Source organism: Salmo salar, chromosome ssa15 (genome assembly GCF_905237065.1).
Source record: "Salmo salar chromosome ssa15, Ssal_v3.1, whole genome shotgun sequence".
Taxonomy (NCBI): domain Eukaryota; kingdom Metazoa; phylum Chordata; class Actinopteri; order Salmoniformes; family Salmonidae; genus Salmo; species Salmo salar.
Window position 1 is genome coordinate 57,002,573 of NC_059456.1, and position 22,766 is coordinate 57,025,338.

General features: G+C 43.3%; 1 protein-coding gene across 1 annotated transcript in view; it reads left to right on the top strand.

Moving 5' to 3' along the window:
- LOC106571754 (utrophin) overlaps nt 1-22,766 on the top strand; it is a 190,756-nt gene that overhangs the window by 144,567 nt on the left and 23,423 nt on the right. Inside the window, exons 16-19 of the mRNA XM_014145173.2 lie at nt 1,633-1,769; nt 5,787-5,825; nt 6,209-6,274; nt 8,931-8,996. Coding sequence (XP_014000648.1) covers nt 1,633-1,769; nt 5,787-5,825; nt 6,209-6,274; nt 8,931-8,996 — 308 coding nt within the window. The remainder of the gene's footprint in view (nt 1-1,632; nt 1,770-5,786; nt 5,826-6,208; nt 6,275-8,930; nt 8,997-22,766) is intronic.

Sequence of the window (22,766 nt, forward strand, 5' to 3'; positions counted from 1 at the left end):
GCCTACCAGATGAGCTAAATGCCTTTTATGCTTGCTTTGAGGCAAGCAACAGTGAAGTATGCATGAGAGCACCAGCTGTTCCGGAAGACTGTGTGATCACGCTCTCCATAGCCGATGTGAGCAAGACCTTTAAACAGGTCAACATTCATACGGCCACGGGGCAAGACGGATTATCAGGATGTGTACTCTGAGCATTCGCGTACCAACTGGCAAGTCTCTTCGCTGACATTTTCAACCTCTCCCTGACCGAGTTTATAATACTTACGTTTCAAGCATAGTCCCTGTGCCCAAGAAAGCGAAGGTAATCTGCCTAAATGACTATCACCCCGTAACATACACGTCGGTAGCCATGAAGTGCTTTGAATGGCTGGTCATGGCTCACATCAACACCATCATCCCGGAAATCCTAGACCGACTCCAATTTGCATACCGCCCCAACAGATCCACAGATGCAATCTCTATTGCACTCCACACTGCCCTTTCCTACATGGACAAAAGGAACACCTATGTGAGAATGCTGTTCACTGACTACAGCTCAACATTCAACACCAAAGTGCTCACAAAGCTCATCACTAACCTAAGGACCCTGGAACTTAACACCTCCCTCTGCAACTGGATCCTGGACTTCCTGATGGACCTCGTCCAGTTGGTAAGGGTAGGCAACAACACACCTGCCACCCTGATCCTCAACACTGGGGCCCCTCAGGGGTGTGTGCTTAGTCCCCTCCTGTGCTTCCTGTTCACCCACGACTGCGTGGCCAAATACGACTCCAACACCATCATTAAGATTGCTGATGACACAACAGTGGAAGGCCTGATCCCCAACAACGATGAGACATCCTATAGGTTGGCGGTCAGAGACCTGGCAGTGTGGTGCCAGGACAACAACCTCTCCCTCAATGTGAGCAAGACAAAGTAGCTGATCATGGACTATAGGAAAAGGAGGGCCAAACAGGCCCCCATTAACATCGACAAACTATCATGGTCCAAACACACCAAGATAGTCGTGAAGAAAATATTTTACCCTCAGGAAAATATTTGGCATGGGTCCCCAGATCCTCAAAAAGCTATACAGCTGCACCATCGAGAGCATCCTGACTTGTTGTATCACCAACTACACAGGGTAGTGCGTACAGCCCAGTACATCACTGGGGCCAATCTTCCTGCCATCCAGGACCTATATACTAGGTGGTGTCCCAAATATTTGGCCCAAAAAATTGTCAGACTCCAGTCACCAAATTCATAGACTGTTCTATCTGCTACCGCACGTTGTGCGCACATAGCTACCGCACATTGACTTGGTACCGGTACCCCCTGTATATAGCCTCATTATTGTTATTTTATTGTGTTACTTTTTATTTTATTTTTTACTTAAGTTAATTTAGTAAATATTTTCTTAATTCTATTTCTTGAACTGCATTGTTGGTTAAGGGCTTGTAAGTAAGCATTTCACGGTAAGGTCTACACTTGTTGTATTCGGCACGTGACAAAAACAATTGGATTTGATTTGATTTGAAATTTGGTTGCTAATTAACTCATTAACGAGGAACACAGCCAGAAAAAAAACATACATTTAACACACACTTCCTCCTCTCCGTCTTACAATCTTTCTCCTCTCTCTCTCTCCTCCAGACCACTTCAGGTGAGGACATGCGTGATTTCACCAAGGTGCTGAAAAACAAGTTCCGCTCCAAGAAGTACTTTGCCAAGCACCCCCGCTTGGGCTATTTACCAGTCCAGACTGTTCTTAATGGAGACAATATGGAGATGTAAGTACCTTGAAGGGATGGTCTCGTTGTGTTGCCTTCCTGTCAAGACTTTAATTTACACTCCCTGTGTGTTCATTTACCTGTCTGCGGAGCGTTATACCCTCTGGCAGACTTAGGCAATTTATCTCCTGTGTAGCACAGAGCTGTAGCACAGGGTTGCTGCTCTGCTGTGGAGTGAGTCTGTCTGGATTTACGCTGGTCGCTCGCTCAGACACACATAAATCCTCAGTAATGGTGTTTAACTATTGCAGATTATGCAGATGCTAGAGTCAGGTGGCGGGAGGTATGAGTTATGTCCCCCTCTCTGTCTCCATCAACTAGTAGCTTCATAGAATATGTCTCTCTTTCTCCCCACATCTCTTTATCTCACCCCTTTTTGCTATATCCTCCTCTATCAGTATCTTTCCATCTTTGTACGTCGCTCTCTCTTTCTCTCTCTTTCCTTCACACAGACACACTCACACAAGCACATTCCAGATCTATACAGCCACTCCTCAGATCGATTACCCCACCATCCTCATTCCACTCATCTCTCCACTCTGTCTTGTTTTTCCTCCCTTCTCTCTCTATGCCTAAGACATAAAATACATTACCAAAGGTATGTGGACACCTGTTCATCAAAACTCTCATTCCAAAATCATGGGCATTGATATTGAGGTTGAGCACTGATGTTGGGTGATTAGGCCTGGCTTGCAGTCGGTGTTCCAAATCATCCCAAAGGTGTTCGATGGGGTTAAGGACGGGGCTCTCTGCAGGTAGGTCAAGTTCTTCCACACCAATCTCGACAATCCTTTTCTGTATGGACCTCGCTTCTGCACGGGAGGATTGTCATGCTGAAACAGGAAAGGGCCTTCCCCAAACTGTTGCCACAAAGTTGGAAGCACAGTATTGTCTAGAATGTCATTGTATACTGTAGCGTTAAGATTTCCCTTCACTGGAACTAACAGGTCTAGACCGAACCATGAAAAACAGCCCCAGACCATTTTTCCTCATCCACCAAACTTTACAGTTGGCACTATGCATTGGGGCAGGTAGCATTCACCTGGCATCCGCCAAAATCAGATTAATCTGTCGGACTGCCAGATGGTGAAGCGTGATTCATCACTCCAGAGACCGCATTTCCATTGCTCCAGAGTCAAATGGCTGCGAGCCATTACACCACTCCAGCTTATTCTTGGCATTGTGCATGCTGATCTAAGGCTTGTCTGTGCGGCTGCCCGGCCATGGAAACCCATTTCATGAAGCTCCCGATGAACAGTTATTGTGCTGACATTGCATCCAGAGGCAGTTTGGAACTCGGTAGTGAGTGTTGCCCATTCTGTGAGCTTGTGTGGCCTACCACTTTGCGGCTGAGCCGTTGTTGCTCCTAGACTTTTCCACTTCACAATAGCAGCACTTACAGTTGACCGGGGCAGCTCTAGCAGGGCAGAAATCTGAAAGGTGGCATCCTATGACGGTGCCACGTTGAAAGTCACTGAGCTCTTCAGTAAGGCCATTCTACTGCCAATGATAGTCTATGGAGATTGCATGATTGTGTGCTCGATATTATATACTTGTCAGCAACAGGTGTAGCTGAAATAGCCGAATCCACTAATTTGAAGGGGTGTCCACATACTTTACTATATATAGTGTACCACCTGCAGTGGTGTGTACCTGATAAATGCCTTTAAAAGGTGGAAAACCGGGAAGGGATTCTTTAAAATGCTACAAAGGAAATGGTGACTTGGAGAAATATGACTATTCAAAACATAATCACACCCACTGTTAACTCCCTCCCACCTGCTCTTCCTTCATTACACGACAAATAGGATTTCTAACACAGAGACATATGTTAATTTGAAAGACGCATCGGAGCCACCTACCTTGGTGTGTTATGTGTTGTTCACCACCCTTATTTGTGAGAGCTCAGGATAAGGCTGTACACTACATTAACTCTAGCAGGGAGTCTGAGTTTAGGAGTTGTGTGGGTTGGAGTTTGAGAGCGTGCATTTGGGGACTCATCTTAAAACACATTAACTCAGACTTTTGTGTGGAGTCAATAACACATCACAGAGATGTACACATTCTGACAAACACACACACAAACACACACTTCTGTCAACCCGAGCAGAGGCGGCAGTAGCGAGCGCGGGCTAATGAAATTCCTCCTGAACATATAGCAGTGTTTCTGTGTTCCCAGCACCCTCTCTGTCTGTCTGTCAAGCAAGGAAAGGTGTTGGAGTGCACATGTGTTGTTTACCCCCCTTATAGAGGAGAGGAGAGGAGAGGGTGATAGAGGATGAGAGGAGAGGGGAGGAAAGAAACAGACATTGTTACATGAAAAAGTGAGTCTCAGGGCAATTTCTCCCTCAAGACCTGTTGAGCTGCACTGGTATACAAGTGTGTTTGAAATAATCAGGATTGAATTGGATTTAATACGTCTTTTTGTATTCAGTGAAAAGATATAATATATGACACAACATCATGCAAACAATACTGATAAGGAAAACCTTTTGCTACAGTATGGGACACTCAACACATGGAACACTGTGTGTGTGTGTGTGTGTGTGTGTGTGTGTGCGCCATGTAGGCTAGTTGTTGTAGAAACTCCAGCAACATCTCTGTATAGAATCACATTTGACACCACAGTATATTCAGCACTCTGCACACACAACATCATGTGATCAAGGCTTTGCATATGAAAATGCCTTTCCCTCCTCTTCATTTTCTCCAGGTCCCTTACTCCTGCTGCCTGTTCTGACTGCGCTCTATACAGCAGCAGCAGCAACATTAGTCAGAGCTAAACGCTCCAAAGGTCTCCCTCTCTCCTTCCTCCCTCGCTCTCTTCATATTTTTCATAAGATTCACCCATCCAGCCTGTCATGAGAAAAATTGGAGGAGAGAAAACCATCTCATCACAGCAGTGTGTCTGGTTTTGAAAAAATCAACTGAAACCCAAGTTGGTGTTATCCTGTGTAAAAAAATAAATAAATGTCCTAATGGCACAAGTTAATAGGGGTGCACAAAGTGCTAGCACACTGCAGACAGCAGTCCCAAATAGCGCAATCTCTCCTTCACTGAGTGATCATGTACAATAGGACACTCATTTTGGCAGAGAAGCAACTACAGCTTTCTTTACCAATGCCTGACACTCACATCCACGATTCAGCGTTTTGCGTTTGAATGTCTCCACTTTCATATTGCGAACTAAAACACAAGGAATGATCTAACTTTCAGAGCTCACAAGCAATTACCTTAGCATCTCAAACGTCCTTTCCTTCTCTTCCTATCACATCTATATTTCGCAACTGTTATTTTACGGTACATTAAATTCATTTTTTTTTGCACTGTGCGTTACAAGTTTAGACATTTTGAAGACTGCAAATGAAATGTAACTGTAATAAGGGAACGGCACAGAGAGGATATGGTATTTTGATCATCTCGGTAATGCTGGCAAATGTCAAGTAAGCCTAATAACAGCTGCACATTTGTCCTTGCAATCAGTGCTGAAATGAAAAAGCATACTTAGCTACTACAGTAAATACAGGCTTGGAGCTACATAGCCTTGCTTGTAAGTTAATATTCCACTAAAATTATTTAAATAGGAACTCAGTTACAATGTCACTTGGAAATTAATAGTTTAATTATTAGCAACCATTGGCCCATAGGCTTAAGACGAAAGGGAAGATTTTATTTGGAGCAGGCTTTGAGAATGGGATGAACTTGCTCCTAAGGTCAGTGTATTTTCCTCTATAATAGTAAAGGTTAGGTTTTGGTATGGGCAAGCTTATACTAGATCTGTGCCTAAGGGCAACATCTACCTGGTGTGCTGCGTGCTCCTTTTGTCACACATTTCTGGCTGTACCAAGCATAGACCCTCTTATGCTGTTGGTTGGAACCCTATCACCTGTACTCTCCTCCTGTTGTATTTGGTTCTTGACATGGTTCCTGTTATGTGGTCCTAAATATAGATTTTCTGTGGTGCCTTTCCTCTCCTCCCCTCCCATCCCTCCCTCCTTCCGTCCGTTTCTCTTGCAGTCCCGTCACTCTCATCAGCATGTGTCCGGAGCAGTATGAGTGAGTATCTGCATGTGTCCCCTCCCTCCCCCCTCCAGATCAGAATGTTCTTCTCCATGTCCCTACATCTAAAACTCACCACCCCAACCACCCCCACTCAGCTATCACACCGCATGTTGCCTGTCTGCCCGATCTACCAAGCAAGCACTTCCTCCTCCTCTTCCTTACAGCATCCTCTTCCTCCTAACATCCTTTCATCCCACTAGCGGTGCAGTAACTCCTGACCAGCTACCTAGATCATCACAATCTTCTGTTGTTGATTTGTTTGTTTATTTATTATATTCTCATTGATTTCTCGCTGCTGATTTGATTTTGTAATCAGTCTTTTTGGTTGTGTTTTTGTGTCTCATTTTGTACCCATCTCCACCCTTCCCCCTCTCCAGGCTTTCCCAGTCACCCCAGCTCTCTCATGATGACACTCATTCCAGGATAGAGCAGTACGCTAGCAGGTACTGTACGCTTCCATCACACAAACTTCGCACACACTTGGTCACGTAGAAGAGAATATATACAGTGTGTTTGGAAAGTATTCAGACCCCTTCATTTTTTCAACATTTGGTTGTTACAGCCTTATTCTAAAATGGATGAAAAACATTTTCCCTCATCAATCTACAAACAAACCCCCATAATGACAAAAGTTTGCAATTTCTAAAACAATTATGAGACTCGAAATTGCATCCTGTTTCCATTGATAATCCTTGAGATGTTTCTACAACTTGATTGGAATCCGTCTGTAGTAAATTAAATTGATTGGACATGGTTTGGAAAGGCACACACCTGTCTATATATGGTCCCACAGTTGACAGTGCATTGTAGAACAGAAACCAAGCCATGAGGTCAAAGGAATTGTCCGTAGAGCGCCGAGACGGGATTGTGTTGAGGCACAGATCTGGGGAAGGGTACCAAACCATTTCTACAGCATTGAAGGTCCCGAAGAACACAGTGGCCTCCATCATAAATGGAAGAAGTTTGGAACCATCAAGACTCTTCCTAGAGCTCGCCGCCCGGCCAAACTGAGCAATCGAGGGAGAAGGGCCTTGGTCAGGGAGGTAACCAAGATCCCGATGGTCACACTGACAGAGCTCTAGAGTTCCTCTGTGGAGATGGTTGTCCTTCTGGAAGGTTCTCCCATCTCTGCAGCACTCCACCATTCAGGCCTTTATGGTAGAGTGGCCAGACGGAAGCCACTCCTCAGTAAAAGGCACACGACAGCCCGCTTGGAGTTTGTTAAAAGGCACCTAAAGGGCTCTCAGACAATGACAAAAAAAAATATTTGATATGATGAAACCAACATTGAGCTCTTTGGCCTGAATGCCAATCATCACGTCTGGAGGAAACCAGGAACCGCTCATCACCTGGCCAATACCATCCCTATGGTGAAGCATTGTGGTGACACCATCATGTTGTGGGGACGTTTTTCAGTGGCAGGGACTGGGAGACTAGTCAGGATCGAGGGAAAGATGAATGGAGCAAAGTACAGAGAGATCCTTGATGAAAACCTGCTCCAAAGCGCTCAGGACCTCAGACTGGGGTGAAGGTTCACCTTCCAACAGGACAATGACCCTTAGCACACAGCCAAGGCAATGCAGAAGTGGCTTCGGGACATGTCTCTGAATGTCCTTGAATGGCCCAGCTACAGCCCGGACTTGAACCAGATCAAACATCTCTGGAGAGACCTGAAAATTGCTGTGCAGCGACGCTCCCCCTCCAACCTGACAGAGCTTGATATGATTGACAGAGCTTGATATGATTGAGCTTGAGAGGATCTGCAGAATGGGAGAAACTCCCCAAATACAGGTTTGTCAAGCTTGTAGTGTCATACCCAAGAATACTCAAGGCTGTAATCGCTGCCAAAGGTGCTTCAACAAAATACTAGGTAAAGGGTCAGAATACTTATGTAAATGTAATATTTCTGTTTTAGTTTAATGTAATGTGGAAAAAGGGGGACTCAATACTTTCCGAATGCAATTTATTACCGCCTATGTCTTCTAGACTGTTGTCCATTAAATTAGAGACAGTAGGGCTAGCCTCCCATGCAAATATTATGGTGCCCCCTCAGTTTTAGCCATTCCATATGCTATACCATCGAGAGCATCCTAACTGGTTGCATCACCGTCTGGTATGGCAACTGCACGGCCTCTGACCACAAGGCACTACAGAAGGTAGTATGAACGGCCCAGTACACAGGGGCCAAGCTTCCTGCCATCCAGGACCTCTATACCAGAGGAAGGCCCTAAAAATCGCCAATGACTCCAGCCACCCTAGTCCATAGACTGTTCTCTCTACTACTTCATGGCAAGCGGTACCGGAGCACCAAGTCTAGGTCCAAAAGGCTTCTTGACAGCTTCTACCCCCAAGCCATAAAACTACTGAACAGCTAATCAAGTGGCTACCCCCTGTCATTTTTACGCTGCTGTTTACTCTCTGTTTATTATCTATGCATAGTCACATGTGACAAATAACATTTCATTTGATTTATACTGACAGGATTTGACCACCTGGTCTGACCCATCCTTCTCTATCATGAACCATTAACCCACAGCTCAATGACTGCAGCACCTCACTGTTACCAGTTAACAAGCTGCCTTGACACACACACACACACACACACACACACACACACACACACACACACTAACGTGCACACGCAAACATATACATACTGTACACACAGCCTCTGTATTAACATACTAGCCCTATCCCAGTGTTAGCCTTGGGCCAGTGTAGAGCCAGTAATCCACTGTGTTCCCCTCCCAACCGCATGGATCTATCACAACACCCACACTCCACCCGTGCCCAATAGGGTGGACCAGTGTGGTTCTGAACCTCTCATCCCAGTCACTGTACTATAATCCATCTCATGTCATAATTGGATCCCATATTGTAGTGGCTGATCCTCTGGCTGTTGGACTGAGCTCTGTCTGAATGTCTGATGTCTGTTGTCCACTCGTTATGTTATGTCACATTTCATCCGGTCACCTAGAATGGTGCACTAGCCAGCAGTAGTTGCTTCTGTACCCACTAATGTTTCGTAGGCATTGACCCCCAACTTAACGTTCATTAACTCATCCAACTAATGTCTGTGTATGTATCTGTGTTTCTCAGACTGGCTCAGATGGAACGCTCCAATGGTTCTCTGCCCACTGACAGCAGCTCAACTACAGGAAGCATGTAAGTAAACATTAGTAGCCACAAGTAACCATTAGTAAACATTAGGTTTCCCCGTTTCCCTACTGTCCACCTACTTGTCAACCTTGAGGTTAGACTAATGGACTTCATATCTCTGTCATGACTACCTGTGTTATGTTTGGCTCCGTGGACTGTCTCACCTTGCCATAAAATATTGAAGTCTCTCAGTTAATTCATGTGTTAGAGCTTTGAGTGGCATGTATAAAAAATATATAACGATTACTATTGTCATTATTTGGTCTATGGTAATAATTGAATAAGTAGAGAACAATAGATAGAAAAGAGGATGGGGAGAAGGAGGACAAATGGAGATGGAAAAACTGAGAGGGTGGAGAGAAGTTTGAAAGATAAGGATGAAAAGAGTGAGATAGATGGTTTGCTTTGATATAGATAAAAATTAATGATCTTGGAGTGGGAAGATGGTTATGGGAAGAGAGAACTTTCAAGAGAAAAGGCGGGGCGAGAGAGGGAGAGGGGATAACAAAAGATAGAAAGGTGGTAAGCAATACTGAAGCCGCAGATTTGTGTGTGTGTCTGTCTGAGGGAGAGAGAGAAAGCGAGAGAGAGAGCTTGAGTGTTAAGACCTATTCCCAACTGAGATTCTTATCGGGGGAATGAGTTCTCTGAGCTCTGACGCCCTCTGAGGTCACACACACACACACACACACACACACACACACACACACACACACACACACACACACACACACACACACACACAGCTCTCTGTACACCCTCTGTCGCTATGATCCTGTGTTTAGAGGGGGGTTAGAATGTGATGATCCCTCAACCTGCTCTGATAAGAGGGAGAAGCAGAGCTGAAGTCTGCAGATATCACCCAGATGATCTCCATGTGTGCACGTGTGTGTTTACTAAAGCACATGTGGGATTTGGAAATGGTTTTCAGTGAGGACACGTTGGCAAAAATCAATCCACACACGAAGGAGCATCAGGTGTGTTTGAGGGAGCGGGAGACAACTGCGTAAGAGAGAAATATAATCAGGAACACGGTGATCATGATAGACAGATTGAAGAGGGAAAAGAGAGTGACAGAAAAATGGAAGAAGAGCGAGCCCTGTAGCACTGTATATCCAGGAAATGCCTTGAAAGGCTGGTCATGGCTCTGTCCACTTCGCATATCGCCCCAAGAGTTGAACAAATGACGCAATCACTATTGCACCCCACTCTGCCCTCACCTACCTGGACAAAAGGAATACCTATGTAAAAATGCTGTTCATTGACTACAGCTCAGCATTCAAAACCATAGTCCGACTCCAAGCTCATCACCAAGCTCAGGACCCTGGGTCTGAACACCTCCATATGCAACTGGATCCTGGCAAGGGTAGGTAACAACACATCCACCACGCTGACCATCAACACGGGGGCCCCTGAGGGGTGTGTTTGGTCCCCTTCTGTACTCCCTGTTCACCCACGACTGCGTGGCCGCGCACGACTCTAACACCATCATCAAGTTTGCTGACAACACGACGGTGGCAAGACTGATCACCGATGACAATGAGCAGCCTATAGGGAGGAGGTCAGAGACCTGGCAGTGTGGTGCCAGGACAACAACCTCTTCCTCAAAGTCAGTAAGACAAAGCAGTTGATCGTGGACTACAGGAAATGGCAGGGCGAGCACACCCCCATCCACATCGATGGGGCTGTAGTGGAGTGGATCGAGAGCTTTAAGTTCCTCTGTGTCCTTATCACTAAGAAATGAACATGGTCCAGACACACCCACACAGTTGTGAAGAGGGCACGTAAGCACCTCTTCCCCCTCAGGAGGTTGACAAGATATGGCATTGGCCCTCAGATCCTCAAAAAGTTCTACAGCTGCACCATTGAGAGCATCTTGACTGGTTGCATCACGGGCTGGTATGGCAACTGCTCGGCCTCTGCTTCATAAGGCAGCTGCAAGGCATTTGACCGCAAGGCACTACAGAGGGTGGTGAGGACGGCTCAGTACATCATTTGGGCCCAGCTCCCTGCCATCCAGGAACTCTACACCATGTGGTGTCAGAGGAAGGCCCAAAAAATTGTCAAAGCCTCCAGCCACCCAAGCCGTAGACTGTTCTCTCTGTTACCGCACGGCAAGCGGTACCGGAGCGCCAAGTCTGAGACCAACAGGATCCTAAGCAGCTTCTACCCCAGGCCATAAGACTGCTAAACAAGACTGCTAAGTAGCTGATCAAATGGCTACCCAGACTACCTGCATTGACCCTTTCTTGCACTGACTCTATGCACACACACTGGACGCACACACACACACATAGCACACGCACACATGCATACTGATGACACACACACTCACCGACATTCACACTCACCACATACACGGCTGCTACTGTCTATTTTCTATCCTGTTACCTAGTCACTTTACCTCTACCTATACAGTATGTACGTAGCTACCTCAATTACCTTGTACCCCTACACATCGACTCGGTACTGGTACTTCCTGTATATAGCCATGTTACTTTAACTCGTTATTGTTATTCATTGTGTAATTATCCCTTATGCCACTAGAGATTTTTTACAATTTTATTTTGTATCTTCAAATCAAATGCTGTCACATGCGCTGAAAACAACAAGTGTAGACTTTACCGTGAAATGCTTACTTACAAGCTCTTAACCAACAGTGCAGTTCAAGAAGAGTTAAGAAAATATTTGCAAGTAGACTAAAATAAAAATTAATAATAAAACGCAACACAATAAGAATAACAGTAACGAGGCTAAATACAGGGGGCACCGGTATCGAGTCAGTGTGCGGGGTAATTTGAGGTAATTTGTACATGTAGGTAGGGGTGAAGTGACTATGCAGTGATAATAAACAGAGAGTAGCAGCAGTGTACAAAAGGGGGGGGGGGGCAATGTAAATTCTCTGGTGGCGATTTTATTAATTGTTCAGCAGTCTTATGGCTTGGGGGTAGAAGGTGTTGAGGAGCCTTTTGGTCCTAGTCTTGGCGCTCCGGTATCGCTTGCCGTGTGGTTGCAGAGGAAACAGTCTATAACTTGGGTGACTGGAGTCTCTGACAATTTTATGGGCTTTCCTCTGACACCACCTATTGTATAGGTCCTGGATGGCAGGGAGCTTGGCCCCAGTGATGTACTGGGCCGTTCGCACTACCCTCTGTAGCGCCTTACAGTCAGATGCCGAGCAGTTGCCATACCAGGCGGTGATGCAACCGGTCAGGATGCTCTCTATGGTGCAGCTGTAGAACCTTTTGAGGGTCTGGGGACCCATGCCAAATCTTTTCAATCTCCTGAGGGGGAAAAGGTTTTGTTGTGCCTTCTTCACAACTGTCTTGGTATGTTTGGACCATGATAGTTCGTTGGTGATGTGGACACCAAGGAACATGAAACTCTCGACCCGCTCCACTACAGCCCAATCGATGTAACTGGGGGCCTGTTCGGCCGTCCTTTTCCTGTTGTCCACAATCCGGTCCTTTGTCTTGCTCACATTGAGGGAGAGGTTGTTGTTCTGGCACCACACTGCCAGTTCTCTGACCTCCTCCCTATAGGCCGTCTCATCGTTTTCAGTGATAAGCCCTCTTTATCTTAAATCTGCGTTATTGGAAAAGGACCTGCTCGAGACACCCCAAAGTACTGTTTCACCACAGTAACGGCCTGAACATGCTTTTTGCTCTGATTACACCCTACCTAACAACGTTATCTGCTTCGGATCGATGAGAGGAAAGAGGGAGGAAAAGACGGATGGATAGAGATTTTATTTTTTTACAGGGCCAGACAGAAGTGATAGGTGAAGGATGATGATTATGAGGATGAGGAAGGTTAATGTGATAGCTCCATTAGAGGTAGCAGAGTAAAAACAGCCTCCAGGCTCAAACTACTTATCATCTCATCAGCTCAGTAAGTACACCCACTGTAAGGATTTTTTTACACCTTTCTGCTCAGGTAATATCCCATTATATAGCTTACTTTCATCATGTTTTGACACTTATTTTCTCAAGTAGATTCTAGGGCTGGGAATTGCCAAGGCCCTCACGAAACGATATTATCACTATACTTAGGTGTCGATACGATATGTATTGCTGTTCTCGCAATTCTATATGTATTGTGATTCAATACTGCGATTTTTATTGCGATTTGATGTTCCGAACATATTGCTCACCATACGTCGCTACAGATGGACAAGAGAGAGCCAGGAGAAAATTAGTTTTGATCAGTCATGGAAATAGAAGTGCTGAAAACAAATTGTCTCCCTATTTAAAAAGAAGATGGAGAACAAGAGATGAAGGAAAAATACTGAGTTTTGGTGCAGGTACAGCGAACTAGCGCAAAAGTTATATTGTGATATTGTCAAAACGATACAATCGGATATATTGTCAAATTATATCCTGATATGTAAATATAGATTTTTTTCCCCATTCACTAGTTGATTTCCCCCTCTACACATTTATAAAAATACATTTTATTGTATTTTTTGAAAGGTAATGCTAAATGACAAAGTATGTCAGACGTTTTGGGATGAGGATAAAATTTGTCAATGTTCTTCTAATTTTGTTTTAACTCCAAGACTGCTAAATGCAGCGCTATATCTAATGTCACACTACGCCCTGTGTCAGTTTTAACAGGCAAATTAGCGATGCTTCCTTTAAAAGGATTAAGTGCCTGGAATCTGTGGACAAACGTGTTAACACCCGTAAATCCTGTCTAAGCTGATCTGAGCGCAGCCACATTTCTCAAATCAAAAAATCACTTTGCTTGTGTGATGCGTTTGGACGGCGGCCAGGCTTAACATTGAGTTCAGCTTGTACTCCGCTAAGGATTAATTCTGATTCCCTTTTATGTCACGCTTTATGATTTCAAGATTTTATTTAAGAGTCATATCTAGGTCTGTTCCACCTACACTTGATCTTTAGAAAGGTCTTCATCTCTCCAACACCACCTGTGTCTTAGAATGCTCACACACACATATACGTCTTTAATTGTGTGTGTGTTTGTTGTTGTGCTATGCATTTGTGTCCAGGCAAGCCAGAGAGCTGCTTATTTTGTGTTATCTCCAGCCAAGCCTCAGTGTTGTCATTGATGCTGCTGTTAACTACCAAGGTGCCAGGATTCTGCCTGCCCTTCCTCTCTTCTTTGTCTCCTTCTCCCCAGTCTTTCAATCCCTCTCTTTCTAACCTTCTCCCTATGTGACTCTTCCTTTTTCTTCATATGTTTCTCTCTCTCTCCCTCGCACTCGCTCTGTCCCTCCCTTCTTCCTTCCTTTTCTCCCTCTATCAAGTCCGCTCTTAGACACCAACTGATTTGGCTAGTAAAATCAGACTTTACCTTTGGGCTTAAACCAGACGTCTCATTCAACTCTGAACTCAATTTACCCACTTTGCATCACAGAGAAAAACTACACAAAAATCCCCTGAAATTAACCATTTGATGACCCCCCCTTCCCTCCCCCTCAAACCTCCACACAACCGACTCCATAGCACTGGTCCCAGTAGAGAAAAGGCTTGAAATCTCATCTGAAGTATGGCATGAAAGAGTTCTCGTCCTAATTTGGTCACTCAGCTTCATTGGGATGCCTGTGCTTTGTGAAGGTCTAGGCACAGAGCCCTGAACACATTGTTGCAGTAAAGCTGGCAAAATTCTAACCTACCACTGTAAGGATCAACGCTGGTAGACGAGAAACAGGTACAGGGAGAACATTTAATAAGCAATGGACATGGAACAGGACAGAAACAGCGTCTGGACATGAACACATAGCAACATTAAAGCTGACACCGGGAACAAACGGAGGAGCAGACAGTTATAGAGAGTGTAATCAACAAGGTAATGGAGTCCAGATGAGTCCAATAATGCACAGCTGTAGGTAATGAAGGTGACAGGTGTGCATAATGAAGGGCAGCCAGGTGCCCTTCAAGCATGACGTGGGGTGGGTGCCTGCCGAGCCCACCGAGGCAAGAAGACCTCTCGAGCCAGCTAAGGCGTGGAAACCCGACGAGCTAGCTGAGGCACCCCCGGTTTCATCAGCGACGACACCTGGACCCAACGTCACCAACCAAAAAACAAAGACCTCCTTGATGCTTCGTATAGTGGTGTCAGCGTTCTGTAAGGAACAGAGCTGGAGACGGGAAGCAGGTACAGGGAGAATATTTCAAAAACAACGGACTTGAAACAGAACGGGAACAGCGTCTGGGCAGGGGAAGGAGTCCAGGTGAGTCCAGTGAGAGCTAATGCGCATAATGAAGGTGACAGGTGTGCGTAATGAAGGGCAGCCTGGCGCCCTCGAGTGCCAGAAAGGGAGAGCGGGAGCAGGCGTGACAACCACACTGTCCTTCTCTAACCCCAACTATACATAACATGATCTCTTCCTTTCTCGCATTCTCTCTCCGTCTTGTATTCTTTCTGTCTCGCATTCTCTCTCTCACGCCCATTCTCTTTCTCTCTCTCTCTCTCACCCACACACTCTGTTTCTCTGTCTCTCTCTCTCTCTCTCTCACTATTTAATTGGTCACTCACAGTGCGGTCAAGGTTTCACCCTGGCCCTATATGAGCATCTTCTCACACAGCTCTCCTTCCTGTTCCATATTCCCTCCCCATGTCATATATATATATATATATATATATACAGTTGAAGTCGGAAGTGTACATACACTTAGGTTGGAGTCATTAAAACTTGTTTTTCAACCACTCCACAAATTTCTTGTTAACTTCTATAGCGTCCCACCTGTGGGACACAGCCAGTGAAATATCAGGGCGGAAAATTCTAAAACAACAAAATGGCATAATTCAACTTTCTCAAACATGCAACTATTTTACACCATTTTAAAGATAAACTTCTCGTTAATCTAACCACATTGTCCGATTTCAAAAAGGCTTTACAGCGAAAGCAAAACATTAGATTATGTTAGAGTACATAGACAAAAATAATCACACAGCCATTTTCCAAGCAAGGACATGTGTCAATAAAACCCAAAACACAGCTAAATGAAGCAGTAACCTTTGACAATCTTCATCAGATGACACTCCTAGGACATTATGTTACACTATACAAGTATGTTTTGTTCGATAAAGTTCATATTTATATACAAAAACAGCTTTTTACATTGGCACGTGATGTTCAGAAAATGTATTCCCACCAAAACGTCTGGTGAATGTGCACATCAATTTACAAAAATACTCATCATAAACGTTGACAAAATATATAACAATTATTTTAAGAATTATAGATAGACTACCCCTGGATGCAACCGCTGTGTCAGATTTTAAAATAGCTTTACGGAGAAAGCACATTTTTCAATATTCTGAGTACATAGCTCAGCCATCACGGTGAGCTATTCAGACACCCGCCAAGTTCGGGGCAACCTAAACTCAGAATTAGTATTAGAAATAATCTCTTACCTTTGCAGATCTTCGTCAAAATGCACTCCCAGGACTGCTACTTCCACAAGAGATGTTGTTTTTGTTCAAAATCATCCATATTTATGTACAAATACCTCCGTTTTGTTCGTGCGTACAGATCACTTATCCAAAGGCATAACACGCGAGCGAGGAACGAGAAACGAAAAGTCAAAATGTTCCATTACCGTACTTAGAAGCATGTCAAACGCTGTTTAAATTAAATCTTTATGGTATTTTTAATGTAGAATTGCGATAATATTCCAACCGGACAATAGCATATTCATTCAAGGAGAAAAAGAAGGAGGGGCGTGCTCGCGGGACCAAGCATATCCAATCCTTTGTTGCCAGGCAGACCACTCAGTAACTGAGCTCCTATTATCTGCCCAGTGACAGGAAAATGCTCAAACCACTTTCTGAAGGCTTTAGACAGCCAATGGAAGTGCAACGTCACCCCACAGACACTGTAGCTTCGATAGAGTATCAAAAGAAGAACTACAATTCTCAGACTTTCCACTTCCTGCTTGAATTTCTCTCAGGTTTTTGCCTGCCATATGAGTTCTGTTATACTCACAGACACCATTCAAACAGTTTTAGAAACTTCAGAGTGTTTTCCATCCAAAGCTAATAATTTAAGTTTCTGTGCCAGAGTAGTAACCTGTTTAAATTGGGTACGTTTTTCATCCGGCCGTGAAAATACTGCCCCCTAGCCCAGACAGGTTTTAACAAACTATAGTTTTTTGCAATTCGGTTAAGACATCTACTTTGTGCATGACACCAATCATTTTTCCAACAATTGTTTACAGAAAGACTATTTCACTGATAATTCACTGTACCACAATTCCAGTGGGTCACTAAGTTGACTGTGCCTTAAACAGCTTGGAAACTTCCAGAAAATGATGTCATGTCTTTAGAAGCTTCTGATAGGCTAATTGACATAATTTGGGTCAATTGGAGGTGTACCTGTGGATGTATTTCAAGGCCTACCTTTAAACTCAGTATCTCTTTGCTTGACATCATGGGAAAATAAAAATAAATCAGCCAAGACCTAAAAAAAAAAAATGTAGACCTCCACAAGTCTGGTTCATCCTTTGGAGCAATTTCCAAACGCCTGAAGGTACCACGTTTATCTGTACAAACAATAGCACGCAAGTATAAACACCATGGGACTACACAGCCGTCATACTGCTCAAGATGGAGACGCGTTCTGTCTCCTAGAGATGACGGTACTTTGGTGCGAAAAGTGCAAATCAATCCCAGAACAAGAGCAAAGGACCTTGTGAAGATGCTGGAGGAAACAGGTACAAAAGTATCTATATCCACAGTAAAACGAGTCCAATATCGACATAACCTAAAAGGCCGCTCAGCAAGGAAGAAGCCACTGCTCCAAAACCGCCATAAAAAAGCCAGACTACGGTTTGCAACTGCACATGGGGACAAGGATCGTACTTTTTGGAGAAATGTCCTCTGGTCTGATGAAACAAAAATAGAACTGTTTAGCCATAATGACCATCCTTATGTTTGGAGGAAAAAGGTGGAGGCTTGCAAGCTGAAGAACACCATCCCAACCGTGAAGCACAGGGTGGCAACATCATGTTGTGGGGGTGCTTTGCTGCAGGAGGGACTGGCGCACTTCACAAAATAGATGGCATCATGAGAGAGGAAAATTATGTGGATATATTGAAGCAACATCTCAAGACATTAGTCAGGAAGTTAAAGCTTGGTTGCAAATGGATCTTCCAAATGAACAATGACCCCAAGCATGCTTCCAAAGTTGTGGTAAAATGGCTTAAGGACAACAAAGTCAAGGTATTGGAGTGGCCATCACAAAGCCCTTACCTCAATCCCATAGAAAATCTGTGGGCGGAACTGAAAAAGTGTGTGCAAGCAAGGAGGCCTACAAACCTGACTCAGTTACACCAACTCTGTCAGCAGGAATGGGCCAAAATTCACCCAACTTATTGTGGGAAGCTTGTGGAAGGCTACCCGAAATGTTTGACCCAAGTTAAACAATTTATAGGCAATGCTACCAAATACTAATTGAGGGTATGTAAACTTTTGATCCACTGGGAATGTGATGAAATAAATAAAAGCTGAAATAAATAATTCTCTCTGCTATTCTTCTGACATTTCACATTCTTAAAATAAAGTGGTGATCCTGACCCATGACAGGGAATTTTTACTAGAATGAAATGTCAGGAATTGTGAAGAACTGAGTTTAAATGTATTTGGCTAAGGTGTATGTAAACTTCCGACTTCAACTGTATATAAGGGCTAGATGTGTTCCTTGTAAACATGTCCTGAAGAGATTTAGCTCCATTCTCTTCCTAGCTCTTATGTCATTATCTATGTCTCAGTGATTTCAGGCATGGCACTCATTCTATAACGGAAAGAAGATTGATAGATAACTGTCTTTGAGATGAGAGGGGAGTATGTCAGGCGTGTGTGTGTGAGAGTGTGTCTGTGTGCGTTCATGGATGCATGGGTGTGTACGTTCACATGTGAAGCTCTACTATCCAGTGGAGTGAGCACTAATGGAAGCATTAATCACACCGTACAGAGAGAGGAAGAATATAATTGCATACCTTCATAGCTTCATAGTACATTTATACCATCATTGCTCATTCGATTCCTACACAACATCACAGCCCTTAGCCTTGAGGCAGACAGTCATTGATTGCACTGACTGACAAGTTGGACTCACTTCCTCTAGTACTGAATATCATGGAGAACCTGAATACATGTATGGCTATGGTATTCAGTAACATTTCTTGGCTCTTGTTTAACTTTATTTATTATTACATTTTTTGGGGCCCAACCACCACCCCTACTCTTCAGAGAACAAAATAAACAATTTTTTCTTTTTTTCTTACATGTACATTTTACACACATTTTACATATATTTTGTTAGAAAAAATTACAGCAATAAATAATACACTAGTGTCGTGTCTTTGGGGGTACCATTAAACTGAAGATATGTTTATCAATTAGCTCCCTGTAATTAATTATTTTCACGCGATTAAACAGATTAATCGTTTAATTGTAATTAACTAGGAGATCGGGGCACCAAGGAGAATATTCAGATTACAAAGCTATAATTTTCCTAATATAATTTTCCTGTACTATAATATTCTATTCTATTATAGTATAGGCCGATTATCTTCTGGTTTAAATGGTGTATTTTACCTTTAGTCCAGTCTCATTCCAAACGTCGTAAATTGTTGTATCTGCACGAACCCAGTCTTTACTAAAATCATCCATACATCAATTGTCTTAAAATCATTTATTTACTACACTAAGTAATTAACAGAAAACATACAAACAGTAATTATCGTCACAAAGGATTGGTAGAGGAATGTGCCCTTGTGGGCTAAACAGGCAGGTCGGCCTGTTGAACAATGGATCATAAAAGGTCAGCTGTGGCACACAGAGTTCATTAATATTAACAATTGAAGGCTCACTCATTCGGGAACAATTGCAATCAATATATATTTACGCTCAGTGTGTCGTTCTGATTCTTGTTGGAGAGTAGTTCTGATGGAGAGTCTCTCTCTCGGTTAGAATGGATCTTTCAAAGCGACATTCATTAATGTCGTTGTAGAATGAATGTTTCGTTGGTCTTCGCGTTCAATGATATAATTTACTTAGCTGCAGACTAATAATTAATATCAAAGACTTGTTCTTATTCTGTCAGTATCAATAGTCTAAAAGTTAACCACGTGGTATAGTTCACTTTCAGTAGAGTACTTGGATGGTCAAACCTATTGGCCCACTTCTCGCAATGGAGTGGAGGTCTGGTCTGGGGAAATGTAAATCAAGGGGTGTTTTATAGTGCCCATCGAACAGGCTTGTCAAATGACGCCTGGTCCTGTATGGGTCCCTGGGGGCGTGCCCATGACTGAGCTAGACTTGGTTACAGAAATACAATTCTATCACATTACATTACATTACATTTACATTACATCAGTACATAGCATCTCAATGTCTTACAAAAGCTTTATCCTTATTAATACATTATATACAACCATTATGATGCTATTATATAAACAGTTTTATGGTAATATGGCTATATTGTCTCTTCTGAGTATCACAAAATTGTACCAAGCGGATCAGTTCGTAGCTGGATTCTTCACCAATCTTCCATACCTTCTCCAGCACACACATGTCGCTCGGTTCTCCAATTCTATGAGTTGGAAGAATTTCCTTTGTCTCTCTATGGGCCATGTGGCCAGAGACTCTCCTGGAATTTTAGAGTTTTTACAACCCTTTACACACAGGGTAGGTTGGGTGGTGGTGCAAAAGGAGGGGGTCAACTGTCCTCCCTGTACCAAAAGAGGCCAACGTCATGACACTAGTTACATAGCAAGATTAAAGTAATTTGGTATTTTGAAATACATTATATCTAGATGGTACGTTATACATCATGTTTTCAGTCATAACTAATATATAGCACATGAGCTTATAAACCCATTCCTCATCTACTCTCACTCCAACTACACCTATTTCTGTAAACCGCCCTCTTATGATTTCCATGTGCCATATAACAACTCTGCTGTTATGTTGCACATACATTCTGAACCTGTCTAAACACATAGTATCTACAGATTTTACGTTAAAGATAAGTCTTTTTTACTCAAAGTATTATTATGTTGCTGATTGATTGACTGTGGTTTTCCAAATCTCCCAACAGTGCTATTTGTAGGATTCATTTCAGATGAATTCCTGAATCTGTGACCAGAACCAAGTTACATAGGGCCAATACCAAAATAAGTGTTCTAATGATTGTCTCTTCATAGCAAAATCTGCAGAAATTAGGTGGTTGTATGCCCAATATACAGTTGAAGTCGGAAGTTTACATACACTTAGGTTGGAGTCATTAAAACTTGTTTTTCATCCACTCCACAAATGTCTTGTCAACAAACTATAATTTTGGCAAGTCGGTTAGGACATCTAATTTGTGAATGACACAAGTAATTTTTCCAACAATTGTTAACAGACAGATTATTTCACTAATAATTCACTGTGTCACAATTCCAGTGGGTCTGAAGTTTACATACAATCAGTTGATTGTGCCTTTAAACAGCTTGGAATATTCCAGAAAATGATATCATGGCTTTCGAAGCTTCTGATAGGCTAATTGACATGATGAGTCAATTGGAGGTGTACCTGTGGGTGTATTTCAAGGCCTACCTTCAAACTCAGTGCCTCTTTGCTTGACATCATGGGAAAATCAAAAGAAATCAGCCAAGACCTAAAAAAAAAAAATGTAGACCTCCACAAGTCTGGTTCATCCTTTGGAGCAATTTCCAAACGCCTTAAGTTACCACGTACATCTGTACAAACAATAGTATGCAAGTATAAACACCATGGGACCACTCAGCCGACGTATCGCTATACAGTGGCTTCAAAGACGTGGCTTCATGGTTCCTGCCACAATTGCAACAGGTCACTTTTCCACAACTTGGACACCTAGTCTTTTTACTCCTGCAAACACTTGAAATGTGCAAAAGCTTTACAGTGATTACACTGGTCTTGGAACAAATGCTCTGATTCTAGTTTATATATCCCAACTGCACTTAAGTAGGGAGAGATTCCATATCAAGAAACAAAAGAACAGATAGACTCTTCACTTTTTCTTCATTCACCACACGATTCATCTTGACCAGCATAAATCACTCGAGGAATATTTTTAATCTCTGCAACATCAACTTGGCCATAATGACCATTGTTATGTTTGGAGGAAAAAGGGGGAGACTTGCAAGCTGAAGAACACCATCCCAACCATGAAGCACGGTGGTGGCAACATCATGTTGTGGGGGTGCTTTGCTGCAGGAGGGACTGGTGCACAAAATAGATAGCATCATGAGGTATGAAAATTATGTGGATATATTGAAGCAACATCTCAAGACATTAGTCAGGATGTTAAAGCTTGGTTGCAAATGGGTCTTCCAAATGGACAATGACCCCAAGTATACTTCCAAAGTTGTGGTAAAATGGCTTAAGGACAACAAAGTCAAGGTATTGGAGTGGCCATCACAAAGCCCTTACCTCAATCCCATAGAAAATCTGTGGGCGGAACTGAAAAAGTGTGTGCAAGCAAGGAGGCCTACAAACCTGACTCAGTTACACCAACTCTGTCAGCAGGAATGGGCCAAAATTCACCCAACTTATTGTGGGAAGCTTGTGGAAGGCTACCCGAAATGTTTGACCCAAGTTAAACAATGTGTAGGCAATGCTACCAAATACTAATTGAGGGTATGTAAACTTCTGACCCACTGGGAATGTGATGAAAGAAATAAAAGCTGAAATAAATCATTCTCTCTACTATTATTCTGACTTTTCACATTCTTAAAATAAAGTGGTGATCCTAACTGACCTAAGACAGGGAATTTTTAC